Source organism: Nelumbo nucifera, chromosome 4 (genome assembly GCF_055504915.1).
Source record: "Nelumbo nucifera cultivar China Antique chromosome 4, China Antique-T2T, whole genome shotgun sequence".
NCBI classification, from domain to species: Eukaryota; Viridiplantae; Streptophyta; class Magnoliopsida; order Proteales; family Nelumbonaceae; genus Nelumbo; species Nelumbo nucifera.
The window spans coordinates 91,413,608-91,436,008 of record NC_142652.1 but is presented as its reverse complement, the minus strand read 5'-3'; the positions used below and the strand labels follow the sequence as shown (position 1 = coordinate 91,436,008).

Below are 22,401 nucleotides of genomic sequence, written 5' to 3'. Positions count from 1 at the left end.
ATATAATGTCCTTAGGTCGCCGTTAGATTATTTGCCAGAGTGATTTCGAAGAGGTACGTTGTTTTTCCTTTTCTCACATTGTTATTATTTACCATTATAACAATTTTAATTACTATTAATTCATATTAATTATTATAATTAACTATTAACAATTATTAATTATTAATAGTAATTAATAATAATAACTAGTATTAGTGATAAGTTAATTATTGATTAAATATTAATTAATAATTATTACAGTAATTCTTAATTTATAATAATTACTTATATGATCAGTAATTAATAATTAATTATTAATTATTAATTTTTATAATTATTAGTATTAGTTAAAAATTGAATATTCATTAATTATTAATTATTAATTGTTGATTATTATGATTATTATTATAACTTATTAATTAAAAATTAATAAGTAGTAATTAATATTAATTTTATTTATAACTATTAATTATTATAATCATTATTATTAAATACTAATTAATTACTAATCATTACAACAATTTTTAATATTATTTCTTTATTGAATTATAAGTTAATAATGAATAATTAATTATTGATTATTATTATGTAATAAGAATTATTATCATTAACTATTACCAATTATTAATTATTAATTATTATAATAGTTAATAATAAATTAATAATAATTCATAGACAATTTGTAATTGTTAGAGCTAACCGAATAAGGGTAAATTAGTCATTTTATTTCTGTTAAGTTATGTGCTTATGTGGCAGTTTTAATAGAGACTTCCTGCCCCATGCTTAAGTGTGGGGGCAGTTTAGTCTTTATACAACTAATTAGAGGCTAATTCATATTAGGGTCAACTGATAGGGTTTAAGCTATCAAATTCGATTGTTCTTCTTCTTCTTCTTCTTCTTCTTCTTCTTCTTCTTCTTCTTCTTCCTCTGGTTCGAACTGCTGAAGCCACTGAGATAACATGGTATCAAAGCAGGACGTTGCTCTTTAAATCTTTGCTCGTGACTGCTGCTCCTTTCTATTTGTGACTTCTTTTTCTTCTCTTTGGACTGCAAATGGAGAACACAGACTCGACCTAGGTTTGAGAACACTTCGGCCTCTCTTTCTCTGCTCAGAACTTGATTGCCTTTCAAGAGAATAACTCCAGAAATAAGTGGATGGTCGACTGAAGCTCTCCATCAAGGTTGGTTATCCTTTTTTTTTGTGTTGTTAGTGTTTCTGGGTTGGAAAACCCTAAAAAATCTGCTCGGACTGACCATAACTTAAAGAACTAGGTTATTTGTAGCCTTGGTTCTTGGCAGAAGGCCTAAGAATAGGTTATGTTTATAGTGACCGAATGGTGTAAGGGTTACTGTAGTGGTTGTAGTTGATGTCTTTGGACTGGTAGTGACCAAAAAAAAGGGCCAGACAAACCTGTACCATGTGGGACAGAGATGGTTGTGTGGTGATGCTTTTGATGCTCACCCTTTATTGAGCAGCCTCAAGAGGGCTTGTATGTGGTTAGTAAATTGTTGAATTACTGTAGTGGTGATTTATGGCTCTGCGTAATTAGTAATGGTGTGAGCAAGAACAAAAGTTGTTTTTTCGGGGGGCTGGAAGGAATGGTCGAATTGCCTACATCAATTTTCTGCCTTGTTGGTGTTGTCTGAATGTTGGTTTACCTTTTGTTCTTAATCCGAATGGTAGTATGTGCACAGTGGTGACTGGTTGTGACTTGTTGTGAAACTATCACCTGATTTTAGAGACTGTTGTAGTGTTGCCTTGGCTGCTGTAGAGTTCAGCATTAGAGATAGCAGTCGGGGAGACATAATGGCAGCAATGGGAGGTGGTTCTAGTGATTAGAAATCGAGTGTGATGATCCCCTTTGCTTATTTGGGTGTGCAGATGACCTCCATTAAACTTAATGGTGAGAATTGTGTGCCATGGGCCAAGTCAGTGGAAGTTTTCCTCAAGGCAAAGAGGAAAGTGAAACACGTGAAGGAAGATAAACCATCAGCTGACTCTCTAGGGTTTGATGACTAGGAATAGGAATATGCCCAAATCATGACATGGTTATGGAATAGCATGAAACTCAAAAATAAGTGCTAACTTTATATTCTTAGATACAACTAAGTACATATGGGAACATGCCAAGAAGCTTTATTCTGGGCAGGATAATACTACAAGGGTATATCAGCTCTATCAGAAGTATTTCGATCTGCAGCAAGGGAATAAAACCCTAGAAGAGTATTATGCCAGTATGAAGAACCTCATAAATGAACTCAATGTCTATCATTCCCTCACTCCAGATGTTAAGGTTCAGCAACAACAGAGAGAACAACTAGATGTCACTAGGTTCTTAGTGGGGTTGAAATCAGAATATGAACCAGTTAGGGCCCAAATATTGGGAGGTTCTACTCTTCTTACACTTGAGGAAGTTTTTGCATGGCTTCGTAGGATTTCTTTGGGATCTACAGAGAATTCCACACAGTCTGACAGATCAGCATTTGTGATAGCCAGAGGAGGTGGACGTGGTACTAGAGGGGGAGGACATGCCTCCCGAGGAGGTCGTGGTGGTTCCGTATTTGGCTGTGAATCAAGGGAAGGTCGTGGTAAAGGAAAAAACAACTCTACAAGGAAGTGTACCCATTGTGGCAGGGACAAACATTCGGTGAATTTTTGTTATGATCTCCATGGCCCTCCTACGTGAGCTAATCATGTAGTAACTGGTGGGGTTGATGTCAGTAATAACCAATAGGCAGATCTAACACCTTCTACATCTACATCTGTTTCTGGGAAGGAGATGGTGAGTGTACCACGTGATGAGTATGAGAAGTTCCTCCATGCTACTTCACATCATACTACAGCCACCCTTGCCCACTCAGGTATAGTTTGTCTGGCATCCAAACCCTCTCCCTGGATTATTGACTCTAGAGCCTTTGATCACATGACCAAGACTCTAGGTGTGTTCTCTTCCCTCTCTGAAACTTCCACATCTCAAACTGTTACCCTTGCCAACGGTTCCTCTTCTCCCATCTGTGGTGTTGGTAATGTTGGCACAGCTTCTCTTTCTTTATCATCTGTTCTATATGTCCCTAAGTTTTCCATTCAATCTTATGTCTGTTAGTAAATTAACCAAGACTCTTAATTGCTCTATTACATTTTTTCCTTTCTTTTGTGTTTTTCAAGATCTCAAGACGGGGAAGAAGATTGGTGGGGGCATGAGGCTGGTGGATTGTATTACCTTGATGGTAGTGGATCGTCAGTTGCACTTCAGACTTCACTCACTCCTCTACAGTGGCATTGTCAACTGGGACATCCATCTCTCAAGGCACTCAAGATACTGATTCCGTCTTTGAGTCATTTGTTGTCTTTACAATGTGAGTCATGTCAGTATGGGAAATCGTCGGGTTCCCTTTAGTCATAGAGTTGATAGTCGTATGTTGAGTCATTTTTCTTTGGTTCATTCAGATGTTTGGGGTCCGATTAAAATAGTCTTATAATGGTTACAAGTATTTTGTCACTTTTATTGGTGATTGTTCAAGGATGACAGAGATTTATTTAATGAAAGAAATGAGCGAATTATTTTCCATTTTTCAAAAATTTTATACTAAAATACGTACACAATTTGGTGTTCCAATCAAAGTTTTTTGTTCAGATAACGGTCGTGACTACTTTCTTGCTTCCTTTCAACAATATTTAGAACAACATGACATCATTCATCAAACTTCATGTGCATCCACTCTTCAACAAAATGGGGTGGCTGAATGAAAGAACCGTCATCTCCTTGAAACTACTTGGTCTATTCTTCATCATATGAGTGTTCCTAAACGATTTTGGAGTGATGTTGTACTTACTGCGTGTTTTCTTATTAATCGGATGCCCTCCTTCATTCTTCATGGTCGGTCTCCCTTTTCTATTTTGTTCCCCACCTTGTCTCCCTTTCCATCAACACCCCGCATCTTTGGTTGTGTGTGCTTTGTTCACAATCTGAGTCCTGGGATAGACAAGCTGGATGCACGCTCTATTAAGTGTGTCTTTCTTGGCTATTCTCGAACTCAAAAATGGTACAAGTGTTACAATCCCATTACTTGAAAGTGTTATGTCTGTCCTGATGTCACCTTTTTTGAGTCTATCCCATTCTTCTCAGAACCTGAAGCATCGGTGTCTCCACCTTTGCTTCTTCTTCCTCTTCTAGTCTGTGATTCCATTCCGGTTGTTCTAGTTGGGGTTGACCCTTCACCTCCTCCAATGCAGATCCCTACTAAACGACCACCGATCCGGCACGTGTATACTCATCGACAGACACCGGCTCCTCCTCCAACTTCTACCTTGTCTGTGGATCTTGTTGTTGCTCTTGTCCCAGAACCTTCAGGACTTGATCTTCCCATTGCTTTACGGAAAGGTAAACGTAGTTGTACCCTCAATCCCATTTCCAATTTTGTTTTAGTCTCTCGCCTTTCCGCTTCACATCGCCAGTTTGTTTCACTGTTGTCATCTATTTCTATACCTAAGAATGTCCAAGAGGCTCTTAGCTCACTTGGGTGGCGGCAGGCAATGGAGGAAGAACTTTCTACCCTTCAGTATACTCAAACATGGAAGCTCTCTACTCTTCTTCCTCCTAGTAAGCATGTTGTGGGTTGTAAATGGGTGTATACTGTTAAATACTTGTTGGATGGTAGTGTGGAGCGTCTGAAGGCTAGACTTGTTGCTAAAGGTTATTCACAGTTGTATGGGGTGGAATATATGGAGACCTTCTCTCCAGTGGCTAAGATTGGCTCTGTCTGTGTTTTAATTTCCCTGGCAGTTATGTATGATTGACCCTTGTTTCAACTTGACATTAAATTGCCTTCCTTCATGGTGACCTTATGGAGGAGGTATATATGGAGCAACCACTTGGGTTTGTTGCTTAGGGGGACGATGGTAAGGTGTGCAGATTGAAAAAGGCAATTTATGGGTTGAAACAATCGCCTCGTGCTTGGTTTGGGAAATTTAGTGAAGTGGTGAAGAATTTTGGAATGAAACAATGTCAGGTTGACCACTCGGTGTTCAGCTATGATTCAGAAGCTAGAAAGATTTTATTAGTGGTCTATGTGGATGATATTATCATAACTAGTAGTGACAAATTGAGATTCAATAAATTAAAGGTCTTTCTGCAAAACCATTTTCAAACAAAAGACCTTGGGACATTGAAGTATTTCTTGGGTATAAAAGTTGCTAGATCAAAACAATGTATAAACCTGTGCCAAAGAAAATATGTTCTTGATCTGTTGGATGAAACATGACTGTTAGGTGCAAAACTGGCTAAAACTCTCATGGAGCCAAATGCTAAGTTGAGCAGTGATACAAGGGAAATATTTGATGATCCTGGAAGGTATACACAGTTAGTGGGGAAGCTGAACTATTTGACTATCACGAGACCAGACATCTCCTTTGCAGTCAGTGTGGTGAGCCAATTTATGCAGAACCCTCGGATACCTCACTGGGATGCAGTTCTTAGAATTGTAAGGTACCTAAAGGGAGCTCCAGGTCGTGGGTTATTGTACAAACCAGAAGGAAGACTTGAGGTAATTGGGTATACAAATGTAGATTGGGTAGGCTTTGTGTTTGATATAAGATCTACTACAGGTTACTGCACATTTCTTGGAGGAAATCTTGTGACATGGAAGAATAAGAAGCAGACAGTTGTGGCAAGGAGCAATGCTGAAGTCGAATACAAAGCCATGGCACACACTACATGTGAATTAGTATGGCTGAGGAATCTCTTACAATAAATCGGGTTCTCCATGGCTAGACCTATGAAACTATACTGTGACAATCAAGCTACACTCTACATCTCATCTAACCCTGTTTTTCATGAGAGAACAAAGCACATAGAGATTGATTGCCACTTTGTGAGGGAGAAGGTCTTAATTGGAGAGAGAAGCACAGAACTTGTGGGCTCAGGTGATCAATGGGCAGATTTGTTTACAAAAAGCTTAAGCACAGGGAAAGTGAACTATATATGTAACAAGCTAGGATTATATGATATATATTCTCCAACTTGAGGGGGAGTGTTAGAGCTAGCCGAATAAGGGTAGATTAGTCATTTTATTTTTGTTAAGTTATGTGCTTATGTGACAGTTTTAATAGAGACTTCCTGTCCCATACTTAAGTGGGGGGGGGGGGGGGGGGGGGGGCAGTTTAGCCTTTGTATGACTAATTGGAGGCTAATTCATATTAGGGTCGACTAATAGGGTTTAAGCTATCAGATTCCACAATTCCTTTTCTTCTTCTTCTTCTTCCTCTGGTTCGAACTGCTGAAACCACTAAGATAACAGTAATTATTATAATTAATTATTAAAAATTAGAAATTATTAATTATTAATTTAGAATTAATTTTATTAATAATTAGTATTAGTTATAAATTAAATATTAATTAAGAATTATTAGTTACTATAATCATTATTATTAAAGATTAATTAATTATTAATCATTATAATAGTTTTTTAATATTATTTCTTTATTGAATTACAAAAAGTTAATAATGAATTATTAATTATTATTATTATTAATTATTATTAGAAATAATTATTAATTAATTATAATCATTATAATAATTTTTAACTTTTTGTAACAAGTCACAAGGTGAATTTATAGCATGCAAATCACAAGTCACAAGGTGAATTTAAGGTTGTATTGCAGTCTGCAAATGGCGAAGTTCTGGAAAACAAATACAAATATATAGCATGCAATGCAAAACCTTGTATTTTGTGTAATGCACATATGTATTTGTACTTTTTTCAAACTGAACCTAAAGGACGAAGAAAACAGATATCTTATATAGTTGTGGCAGAAGGCAGACCGGGGGGAGAAACACCGTTCCCCAACCTCAGAACAAGCTCGAGTTTGTGCTCTAATATCATCAACACAAGAAAACAGACATCTTATAGAGTTGTGGCATTTCCCCTTGACAAAAGGATCAAACACAACACTAGAAAAGGATGAAGATCAAATCAAATGCTACGAACAAGTTTATGTACACTAGTTCACAACTCTAATTTGGACAATGAAAGCTTTAAACAATGAATTGGTGGGGTGCGCCAGGCCCGTGCAGTAGTGCAACGCATAGGCGACGCGCGAGGACCCCAGTAGCAAGCTACTGCGGTGGGTCTTCCCCCTAGAAAAATAAATTTAATATCATGCGGACCGATGGCCCACGTATCAGATATTAAACTGATAAGAACAGATACTACACTTGATCTTAGCCAAAAGGCCGAGAAAGGTATGACTTCTCCAGTGTCTTCCATCACATTTTATAGCCCATGCTAACTCTTCCGTTCTTTCCAACAGCCGATGTGGGATTAAAGTCCTCCTTTCCTTCCCCGCCATTCATTGGTTCAAGATCACGCTGGTGTAGTCATTTATGAATCAACCGCCCAGCGCCCAGAGGTCGTTTGGTCCAAGACCCACCACTCTCTTGCCTGTTCAAAAAGCCTTCGCCTGAGCTTTTAAGGGTCCGTCCCGAGTATGCTTCAAGAACTATCTGAGTTTGTTCATCAAAGAATTATCTGGGTTGGCCAGTTCGGCTTCCATGGTTATGCTTACATAGCCATGTTCGTATCATGGTTTTCCAACAGTTGGACTGCTCAGCCCAGAATTATTATTCAGGCAACCGATTCTATCTTCATCCTTGAGTCAGTCCTTTGTCAAAAAAACCATTATCCAGATCTCAAGGGTTCAACCACCGGATTATTGATCGAATCAACGGTTTTTGACCAAAAAATTATCGTCTAAGATATATATTGTTCTGATCCAATGAATCGAAATTGTATTTCCGTTTTCCTTTGAATTTTTGATAGTAGAAACTAGAAACTAAGAAAGGATCACAACGTGTAGCAATGTAGTCAGCAAAATGGTTGAGAATCTTGAAATTACTTCTCCTTGCATTACCAAAGATGGGAAAACTCGTGAGACCAAAACCTAGAATATGGGACTAAGATGTAGCCCCATTAACAAAACAGAGAGTAAAAACTTGAAATTAGGAATTTGGTAGGGGCCACGCGAACGCTTACCCCCGGTGCCATTGGGGAGATGTTAGGCAGGCACTCTTCCCCAGTGCAAACCTAAGCCATGAGCCTTCTTGATCACCCATCTAGGTATGTATGTTTATCCTGATTTCTTTTCTTCTATTTATAATAGCTTTCTCTCTTTCGTCTTTCTTGAACGATGTGGCACTCTACTTCCGGTATAGGCTAATCGGTTTTGATTTGGAAACCTCTGATAGAAGTGAACCCAATTGTACCGGTTCTGCTTTTGAGCTTTGTGTCCCGATTATAATTGGGTTGGGACCGGCTTTTGCTATTTCGAATTGATTAAGACCTGAATACAAATAATTGATTAAGACCTGAATTGATTAATAGTATATAAAGGTTTCATAATTTTTTTTTTATATTTTATATCTGAAAAGGATAAATTTTATGTAATATATAAGATAATTTTATTTAAAAAATATTTGTCTTATTAACATATAAATAGTTGGGATGAGCAAATGAATAGATTCTACCTGGAACCAATCTCAAATCGGTCTTCAATTGACCTTACCCAATCTGTTTGCACACATGGTCTGATTTCAAATTGGTAGAACTAATTCCTACCCAACTAAGTCTAGGACCTAGGGGTTTATATTACCCAAACAGATTCATAGAATTGGCCTTGGTGGAACTGGTTTTGGAACTAAACTTGCCTAAAAATAAATTTTAAAATACATTGAGGATGTAAAGATTTGAACCAAGCACTCATGGTTACAACGACTATGGTCTCACTTTACCATTGAGTCACTTATAAAGAATTATTGTTGTTGTTGTTGAGAATCAAGAACAGTCTCTAGAGGGGAAGGGGGTGAAGAAAGAACAGATTACATCAATAGACTTTGGAATCACCAAGGCTAGAACCGAATTTGACAAGATAGATTTTGGTTCCAAAAATTTGAAATTGAACAGATTACATCAGTAGACCTTGGAATCGCTAAGGCTAAAACCAAATTTGACAAGATAGGTTTTGGTTCCAAAATTTTGGAATTGACCCACAGAGTAAGTTCGTATGTTCCAAGTTCAGGCTTGGAACCAAACCAAATAGACCCATGTTCACCATATGTGTGTGTGGTGACAACTAAATGCCATTAGCCACCATATAAACTAAATAGTGAAAAAAAAAAGCATGCATTGTTGTAGGAAACATCACCCAACAACTCGAATAACACATTTCTTTGATAAAAGGTTTAACCTAACAACATTTCAATTTCCTTTGGAGGACAGGCTTATGTGGTGCTGCATTGTTTTTCAAACACACTTGGACCAAACACCATGACTTGCACAAAATCCAAGTCAAATGTCCACTGTATATAGTATTTATCATGATTGTAGATGTCAAGTATAATTGGGTGAAATGAGGTTAGACCTGATTATCCCAATTAATAGTTTGTTTTTTGTTCTGATCTAAACTTTTTGTCTTGGTTATGATTTTGGGAACGGTTCCACCCTGTGTGGACTAGACCCGATCTATTGACAGCTCTACATTGGCACGGCATATTTTGTGCCAGTTAGGAGTTTTGCACAATGACATTTTGTGTATCAAGATGGATTTAAGGCTCAATTTGGAAGGAGTACAAATATAAGTGTGTACAGTGCAAATATATACAAGATAATACAAAATACAAGGTTTTGCACTCTATAAATTTGTATTTGTACTATTTCCAAACTGAGCCTAAGGTTACATTTGGTTGCGATATAAACGCAAATATATACTTTGCATAATTACCCTCTTTTTGGTTTGCATTTTTAAACCGTTTTTGTACTTATTTTGTTTATTTGAAATCGGTGCAAAGCATGCACCCCCATCATTAAATGCTCCAATGTCTTTACTTTGGTCAAAAAGCAAAATTATCAAAACACAAAAATGTATCAAAAAAATAGGTACAGTAATGTTCTCTCCTCGTATTACAAACGTGTAAAAAAATACATTTTTGATCTCTTAATCATTACATTTTTACACGTCAAATGAACACTCACAAATGCGAATCGAAGTACATAAATACCCTGGTTCAGCGTTTGTATCGCAAACAAATGGAGCCTAAGGTGAAAATGCAGAAGTTATGTTTAGTAAAATCCCATAATGAAGCATGTGCCTTCCAAATGCCATTTTTATGATTGTTGAGTGAAGCTACTCTGAGTAGCTTATCTGAAACACACACGCTCAACAATCACCACTTCTATAGCAGACCCTTCCAAACAGGCTCGTATTGAATTTGAAGGACCAGTTTGGATGTTTGTGGTTGGCCTCGTACTAAACACAAAACAAAAGTAAATCAAAATTTGATCTCAACACAACACTTTTGCACTAGTACAAATGCAATGGTGCAGGGGAAGGTTGCAAAAATGACCTAATCGTAGCCCAGGTCAACATCTCCCAAACCTAACTCTATTTTCATTGCTGTCTCATTTGGGTCATTCTGGTCCAACTCAGCTTACATGTTTACTCAATAATAATGTACACTAGAACTGCAACTTGGGTTGGATCAGCCTGATCCCGATTTTCCACCAATGTTAAGTTGGGTTGGGTTGGATCATGTTGAAGTTTGGGCTAAGGATTGAAAAAGTATGAATCGGAATTAACTTTGAGTTAGGTTAAGGTTGAGACCTAGGTCAATCCAATCTACCCTAAACCCTATTTTGCTTTATATTTACATATATAAATATTATATTAACATTTATTTATGTATGCCATTATTTTTTAGATATGTAGTATGCATATGTAATATATATATATATATGTTTGTGTGTGTACTTGTAAGTAAGCATATGTAAATGTATGCATGCATGTACATATTGGAAGGCAAAATATTTTAGAGGGTAAAATACTTATACTTCCCCTCACCTTTAAATGTTGCAAAGACCTCCCCTAACCTTTGATGTAAAATCTTCTTATTGACCCCTTCAATTAGTTAAACATTATAAACTTAATTGAAATATAAATTTATTGTTCTAATTTTTTAAAATACCAAAATTACCCATAATCATGTTTGGGTAAAATACTTCTCCCTTGACTTTCTTATATGTACTTAAACATCGCTCACCTTTTGGGATGCAACAAGTGCTTATATAGCTCAAGATTTTAATGAGGCAATGTTGAAGTTGAAGAATTTTAGTCAACCAGCTTGGGAGTGAGTCAAGGACATTTTGGAGTAGACATGCTTTCAACACAAGTGCAAAGATTGATGGCTTAACTAACAATATGTCCTAATCCTTCAACAAATGGATAATGGAAGCCAAGTAGAATCCCGTAGTGTCTCTTTTTGAGTGCATAAGGAGAAATTGGATTGTTAAGACGATGAGCAGATATGAAAAGGTTTCAAATGACAACAATGTTCTTATTAGAAGCGTCAGCGGAACCTAGGCATAATTCATGGGTAATTTGGGTATTTCAAAAAATTTAGAGCAATAGATTTATATTTCAATTAAATTTCTAATGTGCAACTAAGGAAAAGGGGTCAGCAAGCAGATTTTACATCAAGGGAGGTTTAAGTACTTAGTAGAAACGTCAGAGGAGGTATAAGTATTTTACCCTATTTTAGAAGCGTGATAACTATATTCTTTTTGCTTATCACTAGTGTAAGAGGATATATGTGTAATATGCACAAGCAAGTATTAACTCCATATCAAATATGGTATTTGGATTTAACATTTATTATTTATATAAAACAAGGTGAGATGCTAAAAATCCTTGAATATGTGAAATAAGAACATTTGATGATTTCACAAAAGGAGGTAGAGAGTTAGACCAACTCAAACCCAATGTAGTTGGCATTAGGGTTGTCAATGAGTTATGTATGGATTTGATTTGGATAAAATTGGAATTGATCCGCCAATAACCATTAAGGAACCTAAATCAAACCACACCTCATAGGGCCTATAATGTTTAGACCTAAAACTTAACCGATTGGTTATTGGGACAATTGAGTTTGACCTGATGGGCAAAATTGGAACAGATCCATCGGTATTAGATCCTGGTTCTGGAATAAGAACCAAATCAATCGGGTAGGGTCATTCAGATCCATCTAATTGGACCTACCACGTTGGCAACCCTAGTTGGCGTTTTACATATCAGATTGGGTTAGGGTTGACCTCAACCTGACCTAATCCAATTGGTGCTCACCCAATGTGCCTACTACTATTAGTACTAGAGATGCAGACTTGGGAAAGAGGCAAAGAGCACCAAACTCCCTTGGTCCCTTAAAAAAAAAGGGAAAATTCCTGATTAGTACCTTGTACTTTGGGCCTAGTGCCACTTTGGTCCCCAAATTTTAAAATGCGACAATTCAGTACCCATACATTTAAAACGTGACAATCCAGTACTAGCAGCTAACCAATTTTTAAGTGACATTTGTAAAAGATACAAATGCCCTTCATGTATTACTTAATTTTCTTTATCAAGTATCTAAACATTGACAAAAAATTAAAGTCCCAATCCTTACATTTTCCATCCAAGAAAGTTGGAATCATGTTTGGATGGGTATTTTGGTGATCCTAACTTTCTTAAACAGAAGAGATAAGGATTTAAAATTGTTAATTTTTGTTCAATATTTGGATGATCGATAAAGATGACACTCAAAGTACATTTGTGTCTTTTTTAAATGCCACTTAACACCTGATTATCAACTAATTAACGGCAGATAATCATCGATTGTCATGTTTCGAAAGGTTGGATAATGAATTGTTGCATTTTAAAGGAACCAAAGTGACATAGGCAGCAAAGTACAGGTACTGACCCGAAATTTTCCCCCCAAAAAAAACTCACCGCTTCTGTGAGTTATTTCCTGGATCTCCATTTGGTGCCTTCGACGCTCAAAGGTTAGTCGATCCCTTGCTTCTCTTTCCCTAGAATTTCACAATCGTATACATCTTTGCACGGATTTTCAATTTCTCCTTTTCATCTTATGTTTCTCAATCTCGCATAGGATTAAGTATCACCGGATAGTCGAATAACACAGTAGTTATGATATGAACATGGCGGAAGATTGTTTTTCTTTCCAAATCTAGATATTCTTTGTTTTCCTTACTTCTTAATAATCTTTTCAGCAACTCAACTGATTAGAGGGCAAAGAAATAGGAGTTGGGTATGGTTGGATTTCTAAGATTTCGTGTTTCGTTGTCTGCAATACTCTCTAGAAGATCTCCAACTCAAGACCTTGGTCAAGGTCTTGACTTGGGTAAATTTTCTCATTTTGGATTGAAGCTGCGTTTTGGTTCTTCAGACCCATCTTCTACTTTGGTGCCGAAAACTGTGGGAAACAATGTTGGTATCTTCTGGGACTTGGATAACAAGCCACCCAACTCATTTCCTCCTTACGAGGCCGCTGTTAAACTTAGGACTGCGGCATCTGCATTTGGCATTATCCGATATATGGTTGCTTATGCCAATCGCCATGCCTTTAGTTATGTCCCACCTGTAGTTAGAGAGCAAAGGAAAGAGAGGAAGGCGCTGGATCAGTTAGAGAAAAAAGGAATAATTATGCCTGCTGAGCCGTACTTATGTCGAGTCTGTGGCAGGAAATTCTATACGAATGTCAAGCTCGTTAATCACTTCAAGCAACTTCATGAACGGGAACAGATGAAACGGATGAATAGGTTGGAGTCTGCAAGAGGAAAGCAGAGGGTAAAGTTGGTTGCCAAGTTTTCCATGAAGATGGAGAAGTATAAAAAAGCTGTCAGGGATGTTTTAACTCCGAAGGTTGGATATGGTCTTGCTGATGAGCTCAAGAGGGCAGGTTTTTGGGTTCAGACTGTGTCGGATAAGCCTCAAGCAGCGGATATTGCATTAAGAAATCGTATGGTGGAAATGATGGACAAGAGACGGGTAGAGTGTTTGGTTCTTGTTTCAGATGATTCTGATTTTCTGGATGTTTTGAGAGAAGCAAGATTGAGATGTCTGAAGACAGTTGTTGTAGGGGATAACAACAATGGAGATCTCAAGAGATGTGCTGATGTGGGGTTTTCATGGAAGGAAGTCCTGCTGGGGAAGGCTAAAAAAGAGGCTTCATCAGTATTGGGGAAGTGGAAGGATCGTGATGTCCTGAAGAGACTTGAGTGGACATACAAACCAGGATTGGAGAGAAAGGAATATGATTTTGATGCCTCCGAATATGAGAGCGAGGATGGGGACATTGAAGAAAATCTCTCTATGGAAGTTGAGGATCTGGTTGAGAAGGAAGATGTGAGGCCTTGGTGGGAACTAGTCTCTGATACTGAAGATACGGCTGGGAAATTGTTTAAATAATTGGTTCCTGTCATGTGCACTAAAAGGGTATTTTTAGCTTGGTAAAACTCACTTATGTTACCAGGTCTTTGTGTCACTTTAATTTTATGAAGGTCCAAAACCTTGTAATTCCCATTCTTTTAAGTAAACAGGGAAAGCTATGAGCTATTTAATTTAAGGAACCGTTCTTTGTCTTACTTTTGGCTATTCAAGTTAGAGGCAAAATTTACTAGACATCTACTAGAATAAGGTTTTTGTTTTATTTCCTTATTCACTCTTTTGTGAAAATAGTTATGAGCTATTTAAGGCAACATTTCAGTCTTACTTTTGGCTATTCAAATGAGAGAAGTTCTATCTGCAAACATCTGCTACTTTCTTTTTCCACTCTTTTTCATCTAACGCAGATAGACCCTCTCTCTCTCTCTCTCTCTCTCTCACACACACACACACGCGCGCGCGCGCGCGTGCGCACGCCCACACACACACACACACTTTATCTCTCTCCCTTTGATTTTTTTTAAACATATTCTCATACCTCACCTCTTGCTCATAACACATCATATATGCAGAAGCTTTATTGAATGCATGTGATGATCTGCCTTTTTTAAAGTACATTAGTGGTTTTGATTATCCAGTTAGTATGTTCTAGTGCTTTCTTGCCCATTTTTTTAAACCTATGGGTTGAATGAAGTATTTAGTAGGAAGACCACATAACAACTTCAAGTATGATGGGGAGGAACATGACCTAATGTGGCAGATACATAAATGGAGCCAGTTCACCTCTCTCTCTCTCTCACACACACACACACATACACACATACACACACAAACTGATCTATTTCTGTTTCTATAGTTCAAAGGTTGCCTCAGGAAAGAAAGAAAAGAAGTATATTATCAAGTTACTTTAAGACCTTAGAGGGTTAGAATAATGAACTAATTTACATAACTTTTTTTCTTTGAAAGGTAAATAAAATGATTGTATTACTGAAAGGGAGAGAACTCCCAATAGATGCAACAAAAGGCCCTTTAAGAAAAAGGAAAAGCTCCTTAGGGGGTTAGAATAATTACAGCTTGTGCCACTATCCTGCATGGAAGTTATCTTGACAAGAATGAAATACATTCTGCAAATAAAGTTGATTACTTCAGGGAGAAAATTTGATGGTTTTGAACCAAACCTTTTCTTTCTTTGAGGACAGGTCTGCTTTGCTATGGTGAGCCTCTAATGTTGCCAAATAGCAGATGATGACAACAATCAGATTACAACTGTTTTTTCAGTGAACTACTGGTTTAATGCTAATGGTATAACTGCTCGGTGGCAAAGTTGCAATAATTGCTAGTTTTAACAATACCCCATACAGAGCAAAGAATATCTTCCCACCTAATAACCCTGAAAAAAGTATATACTCTGTTATTGGTGAGCTACATATTGCAATTAACAAAAAGATTGTATAATTCTGACATTAACTTGATGGTGATTGATCTTTGCTTAGTGAAAAATCTCTAAAATTTCTCTTGTTGTCAACAATAACCTTTGCTTTTTTTTTTTGTTTGTTTTAGCTACTTTCTGGCCCACACCTAGGGCAAAGTCCTTATTTACTTGACTTCCATTCCTCTTGTCGGGCGATGGAATCTGGCAGACTCCTAGAATAAACTGTTAGTTATGAGAGCTTCTGGTGGATGGCGTCGTTCTCTTTTCTGTTTGCCCCTCATTTTCTTCATTACTTACTTATTCCCAGGTGATTGGTCCTCTTCTTGCATTCCCTCTGTTATTGAACTTTCCTTCTATTCTGCCATTAGCTGGATCTGAAGAAAGGTTTTTGCTGCATTTCTTAGTTTTGGAACTGCACCAATATTCAAATATAGAAGGGCTTCCCAGAAAACATAACAAGAAATTTGATCATCTGGTTCTTGGGCCTGCTGCTGGTCAAGGCTTGCATGACCGTTTGCAATGTCAAGGTACTTATTTACTTTAAGAAGATTATAATGTTGCTTACAATGCATTTAAGATCTTTGTCTTTGATAATATTGAATTATTCATTTGAACAGTTCCAGTAATATCCATCATTGTTTGCAGTTCAGTTCTCCATGTGAGTAGGTAATTTCTAAAGATAATTTTATTGGTACACCTGCTGATTAGACTATACCTTTTGGACTCTAATTCCTTTCACATTTTGTTTGTTCTATTGTATTTCTGTAAAAAAATTATTTAGCTTGATGTCTATTCCTTGGGATGCCTTTCTTAGAGGTTGGCAAATTTGCTTCTGGATGTAGCTGAGGAAACCATATAATATAATTGAGACTGATTATTGATGCTAACTAGCTCAAAGAGAACTTATTCTGGGAGAAAGAGATGAAGCTGTGTGATTGAAGGCTGATATGTTGGAAAATTACCATGTTTTGGGAAGCTTGAGATCAAGCCTCATGCCATAGAGTATAGCAATCCTGTTACTTTATTGATTCCATAATTTCCTATGTCAACAAGGGCAGGGCTTTATTTTGGTATTTTTAGAAACCTTATGCAGCAAACTATCCACAGAATCACCTTTGTCCTATCTGATTGCCTTTAAAGAATCTCCTTCTATCAAAAAGAGAAATGAGACCCTAGACTCCCTAGACTTAGCAATCATAAAGACAAATAGGAATGACATGACATCAGCTCAAAGGAATCACTCTATCCAATGGTCTGATAGTCTGGTTTCCTCATAGAAGTGACATTAGTAGTTATCAACTGTTTATTCCTTAGAGGCAAGATGTTTCTAAGTAGCTCTTATTTTGCATTCTAATAGTAGAGTATAAGTTGCCAACTTCCATATTGTATGCAAATCACCGGCCTCTTTACTAAATACTAATATGCACTTCAGGTTGAAAGCAGATTATCTCTTTTCCCATTTTCTATTGGCTGCTGTAGGTGCTACTCCATCCTGAACTTCGAATATGATACCATTCTACCATAGGGTGACTCCATCCAAAATTTGTTTCTCTACAGGAGCTACTGCTTGATGCAGTGATAAAACCTCTGAGGTTGCCAAGCTTGAGAGTGTAGGTTCATATCTTAGAGTTGACATTTTAGGTTAGGTCTCTGTCCAGTCCACCCTACCAAGATCATAGATAGCAAGGATCACATCAGCATTGGGTAATGGCTTTTTATGTGGTGATACTCTATCCCCTGGAAACATAGGTTGGTGAATATTTTGTATTATAGAGTCTTTAGGAGACTTTGTTTTGTGTCTCCTTTATCTCAATCCATTTTTACTAGGCGCTTCATCGCTATTTTTTTTTCCATTGCAACCAACTCCACCCTTTCTCCTTGTTTCAAACAAATAGGCTTCTCTTACATGGCAAAGAAAAAATAGTGTCTTTTATCCTTGACTTTGGTTGATAGCGAAAAATTATAATTCAGTAAAAGGTATGGAGCTTACACGGTCAAGGCCCTCAAGGAGACAAGGACACAAAAACAAATCCCTTTGGTTGACTATCAGATCGGTAGCATGAATTGGGCACATCAACACTCTGCATGGCTAGAGAAGGGGTAACTTTCCAGGAAGCAATTCTGAATGGGACCATCCAAGAACATATTCTTCTATTAACTATTTTTTTTTTTTATTCTTTTGAGGCTCTTTCTGTAACTTATGGCTGGCTTACCCAAGTTGGGTGGCTAGGTGAGGTGATTAGGAGTTAAAGAGTTCAGAATTTGTCACTTGGTATTTGTATTCACATGTTTTTATCTTACAGATGCCATATCCTTTCTTCTATTCCTTTTTCTTGGGGACACATAACTGCAAATCCCATTCTGCTGCTGTATTATCAATTTTATTTATGTGCACAATCTTAAATGTACTTTCTTTGTTGCTTCTGTTGCAGGTCTCAAAGCTTTAAACAAGACCCATTTTTCTACCTTGTCTAACATTTCCAATTTCCAGGACACCATATCATTTGTCACTGTTTTTACTGTCTATAACACTACTCTCCCTGCACGTGTTAATGATAGATCATCTAACTTGGTGACTGTTGGGAACATTTCATATGATAAAGTGGAGAGGTCGATGGCTATTTTAGATGTCTTCATCAATTTCATCCAGGTAATCTACTATTTGAACTAAATGGTAAAATACAGTTGCGTTTTACCTACAAGAAAAAAAAACAGTCAAAGATTGAAGCCCCACCCATTATGATTATCAAATCTCAAGCTTCCATACAACAGGAAAGCAAGTCACCATTAGGGTCTAAATGATTACTTGGATATTTTAACATAAAAGGAAGTAGGATTTTGTTCTCGTCATGTATTGATAAATGGTAACTTACTGGATAATATAATTGTCTGTTTGGAATCTAATAAGAGCAAATTAAAGAACAAGAGAGTTTGTTAGAATTTTCCATATCATGTTGGACATTCAGTAATTAGCATCACTATCTGTTTTTTCGAAAATAATTAGCCCAAACTGTATTGGATTAAGAAATGAGTTACTATTATGAGTTCATAATTTATTGCATTTTATCATGATTAATAATTAAATTATGAGATGATAAAAGACTTGCATTTTTCTAATACTTTAGAACTTTAACTCAGCAACTAAAAATATCCAACATGCAGGGAAAATATTCCAATCACTTTTATTTGGTTAGTAAAAATCATCCTTATCTCTCCCTTATTATGGATTGTTGAACCAAGATAGTGGAAGAGGTCACATTAAAGTTATCTCTGCAGTGTAATCAGCTTCTCAGTGTTTTCCCCTGTGCAATTTATTTTTGAACAGGGCCTTGTATATTCTGTTCAGTTTCCTATAATGCATTACTTTTTCTCAAAAAAAATAAAAAAATCTCACCTCTAATCCTAACTGTACCCTGATTTGTATTCCTATCATTATTGAGTTTACATTGCATATATTTTGTTTTAGTCCTACTTCTTTTAAAGCCTCTTGTTCCTAAGGTATTTCTCCACAAACCTAATTTTTCATTTAATCTTTTGCTAGTTTCATCAATTAATGTTATGCCATCAGCAAACACCATAGGACGTCCTACTGAATATGCTTACTTAAAAAGTGTTTTTTTTTTTTTTACTTTTGAGTTTTTTTTTTCTTTATTTTAATGATATCTTTTAGAAACCCCCTAGATCTGATAAGTTTTGGATTAGGGTGGTCATTTCTAGCTTGGCCTGGCTTGCAATTTATGTTATGTTATATATTATTATATTATTATCAAGTATAGCGTAAATTCTATGCATATATTATATGTTATATAATATAAAATATTATATATATACTATTTTATATTTAAAGACAGGCCCAAAGCCTGGCCTGGCCCATGATCATCCCTAATTTGGATTAAGTTTTTATAATTGGATCAGAATTGGATGTAGCTGGAGCTGATCTGAATCCGACCTGGTTTCAACAGTAACCATAGGTTCTATAAATATATTGGATTTCAAACCCATGTTTGGAATACTTTTTTTTTTTTTTTGGGGGGGGGGCTTCTTTTTGTACTTGTTTTGTTAAAGAAGCATGTTTTCAAATAAGCTCTTATATAGAGCAAATATTTTTGCAGATAATCCAAACTTGCATGAAACTAAAAAAATGATTTATACAGTATAACCATTTAAGTCATGGTTCTACAGAAGTTGGGAACTGATTCAAGTCCTTACTCTTTTCATCCATTATATACTTCTTGCAGGTGTCAATGCCACAAAGTAACATAATTATCCTGACTGATCCAGCTTCTAAGCTTCCAGTACACAGAAATAGAGTCAGTGTACTTCCTATTGAAGGTGAATATTCGCGGGGCAAACTGATGCTTCAAAGAATCAGGTCTTACATTGTAAGAGCAGATTGCATCTATATATGACTGATAAATTTCTTTTTTTAATCAACAATGCTAGCTGTTTTTCTTCAGATATTTTCAGCTAGTTGATTCTTTTGTTATTTGGTTCAGAAAATGTTTTTCCATGTGAAGTTTTGACTGCAGTGTCAGTGTGTCACATGCATAAATGCTTTATGAAAATGCTTTCTGTTAATTAAAAATCAATAAACTAATATGCTACTTATCAAAGAAAAATATAGTGATGCAATATCACGTGAATAACCATATTTCTTGGTTAAATGTCTCAACCAGCCGACTGTTTGTTTCTTGTTGTGATTCTAACCATTCATACATACTATGAATCTCCTGTTTATGCAGGACTTCTTACAAAGAAGGCTTGAGGAATATTCTCAAAGGCAGGATCATGTTAATCATTACATATTCACTGATTCGGATGTGGCAGTGGTTGGTAACCTGGGACAGATATTCCACAACCATCCGGATTTTCATTTGGCTCTCACATTCCGGAATAACAAAGATCAACCTCTGAATTCAGGATTTATTGCAGTAAAGGGCACACCCGACGGAATTCTAAGGTTGGCGAATTTCGTTGCTTGCATCCAATGTTTCTTTTTTCTGAGATATGGGTAAAGGTCTATATGGGAATTCAGAGTGCATATGTTGTTTGCAGAGCAAAGGCATTCTTACAAGTAGTGCTGGAAACTTACAGTACCAAATACATGGAAGCTTCAAGAATGCTTGGAGACCAGTTAGCCCTAGCTTGGGTTGTGAAGTCTCATCCTTCATTTGATGTGAGGAGATTTTCTAGACCACAAGCATTTATGGAAGAAATTCATGGGGCATCACTGCTGTTTTTACCATGTGCAGTATACAACTGGACACCACCTGAGGGTGCTGGGCAATTTCATGGGATGCCTTTGGATGTTAAGGTGAAAGTCCTTTTTTATTGTAATTTTCTTTAGGCATACCCTGTTAACTGGAATCAGCATAATCACCATCTTTTTTTTTTTTAATTTTTTTGATGATTAAATGGATAAATTTTCAGTCTGAGACCAAAGGGGGAAAAGCCCATTTGGTTCTGAATTTTCACATAAAGGATCTTATCTCCTTGATATTCTAAACCACATAAAAGCTATGTTACCTAAATGGCAAGGACAAAGTTGGATACGGTGTTGGGTATGGAATTTACATTAAAAATTGAAGTATCCAACATGATACTGCACCTTTGTACAGGCACCCTAGTGTTGCCTTTGCATATACACCTACATCTATAAAATGACAGGAGGACCAAGAAAACTGACAGAATTTTCTTTATTTGCACTAAAAGGGGGCATGACCCTGAAACATGACGCCAACTCATTCCTTTGATTGGGTACAGGTTGTTCATTTCAAGGGATCGAGGAAGAGGCTGATGCTTGAATCGTGGAACTTCTTCAATTCAACTGCCTGCTCTGGCATTGCAGATATGTTGTGCCTTATCTTAAAAAGTGGAAGAACAAAGTACGACTTTTAAATATAAGCTTCACTCTCTGGTTCTAGTTCCCTATCCTTTGACTTTTAAATATAAGCTTCACTCTCTGGTTCTAGTTCCCTATCCTTGTACAATTCATGATTGGGCTTCTCTCTCGTTCAATTCCTGAAGGAGCTGCTTCATGATAAGCTTTAATTCCAGGATAACCTGTATCCAACCAGTCAATGGAGTCCCTCAGTGCTTGATTTTGACTATTTTGTTATTAGTCGGATGAATTTACCAGGGGGTATGTGAGTACAAAAGGATTTAACAAAATCCAAGAAGGGAGAAAAGGTAAAACAGTAATGGATTTTTGGATATCATTTTGCAGCTGCATCATTATGTTCATATCTATATCCTTGAAGCCTCAAGCCCTTAACTAATTGCCTTGTTTCCGTCATTGAGTATTGAATCTGTAATTGTAATATGTTTCTTTACAGATGGAATCCAGCTATATGAGCTGCCTTTTTTTGTTGTTGAGATATCTGATTTTCTCCTCGCAAAATTGATCCTCAGCCGAACATTGGGAGCATCTCTCCATGAATTTAAAGCATGCGGAGATGTTCCCCATGTGCAAACACATCTGCATTCCCTCTCCGATAATGGCAATGGTCAATAGCATAATTATTTTTCTTTTGGGAAAATTTATTCTGCCGGAAGGACATGATACCGGGAACCGGAAGAACTTTGATCAATCAAACCCCCCCATGAATTTTGATAAATACCACTTCATTGGTTTCCTGTAGTCTCAGTTTGGAAAGAATACAGTTACAAATATGTACAGTACAAATATATACAAACGGAGCTTTAATTTGAAATTTGACAATTA

At 36.7% G+C, this 22,401-nt stretch overlaps 2 protein-coding genes and 1 non-coding gene across 4 annotated transcripts; 2 read left to right on the top strand and 1 right to left on the bottom strand.

Moving 5' to 3' along the window:
- Positions 1-7,028: 7,028 nt before the first annotated feature.
- LOC148800848 (U2 spliceosomal RNA) lies at positions 7,029-7,224 on the bottom strand. Its single transcript, XR_016070991.1, has one exon. It is a non-coding gene; the product is annotated as a U2 spliceosomal RNA (small nuclear RNA).
- A 5,498-nt stretch (positions 7,225-12,722) lies between these two features.
- Positions 12,723-22,054, top strand: LOC104611443 (polyphosphatidylinositol phosphatase). 2 transcript variants are annotated; one of them, XM_010278492.3, is made up of 8 exons: positions 12,723-12,843; positions 15,806-15,984; positions 16,082-16,204; positions 18,110-18,327; positions 19,916-20,059; positions 20,420-20,637; positions 20,733-20,991; positions 21,441-22,054. In XM_010278492.3, the coding sequence occupies exons 2-8, from the start codon at positions 15,909-15,911 to the stop codon at positions 21,573-21,575; spliced, it is 1,173 nt and encodes a 390-aa protein (XP_010276794.1). In that variant the 5' UTR covers positions 12,723-12,843; positions 15,806-15,908; the 3' UTR covers positions 21,576-22,054. The 2 variants fall into 2 exon arrangements, with proteins under 2 accessions (XP_010276794.1, XP_088758522.1); XM_088902396.1 differs by lacking the exon at positions 12,723-12,843 and adding an exon at positions 15,454-15,547.
- LOC104611439 (zinc finger (C2H2 type) family protein) lies at positions 12,782-14,481 on the top strand. Its single transcript, XM_088902397.1, has 2 exons — positions 12,782-12,843; positions 13,072-14,481. The coding sequence occupies exon 2, from the start codon at positions 13,112-13,114 to the stop codon at positions 14,267-14,269; it is 1,158 nt and encodes a 385-aa protein (XP_088758523.1). The 5' UTR covers positions 12,782-12,843; positions 13,072-13,111; the 3' UTR covers positions 14,270-14,481.
- Positions 22,055-22,401: the final 347 nt, after the last annotated feature.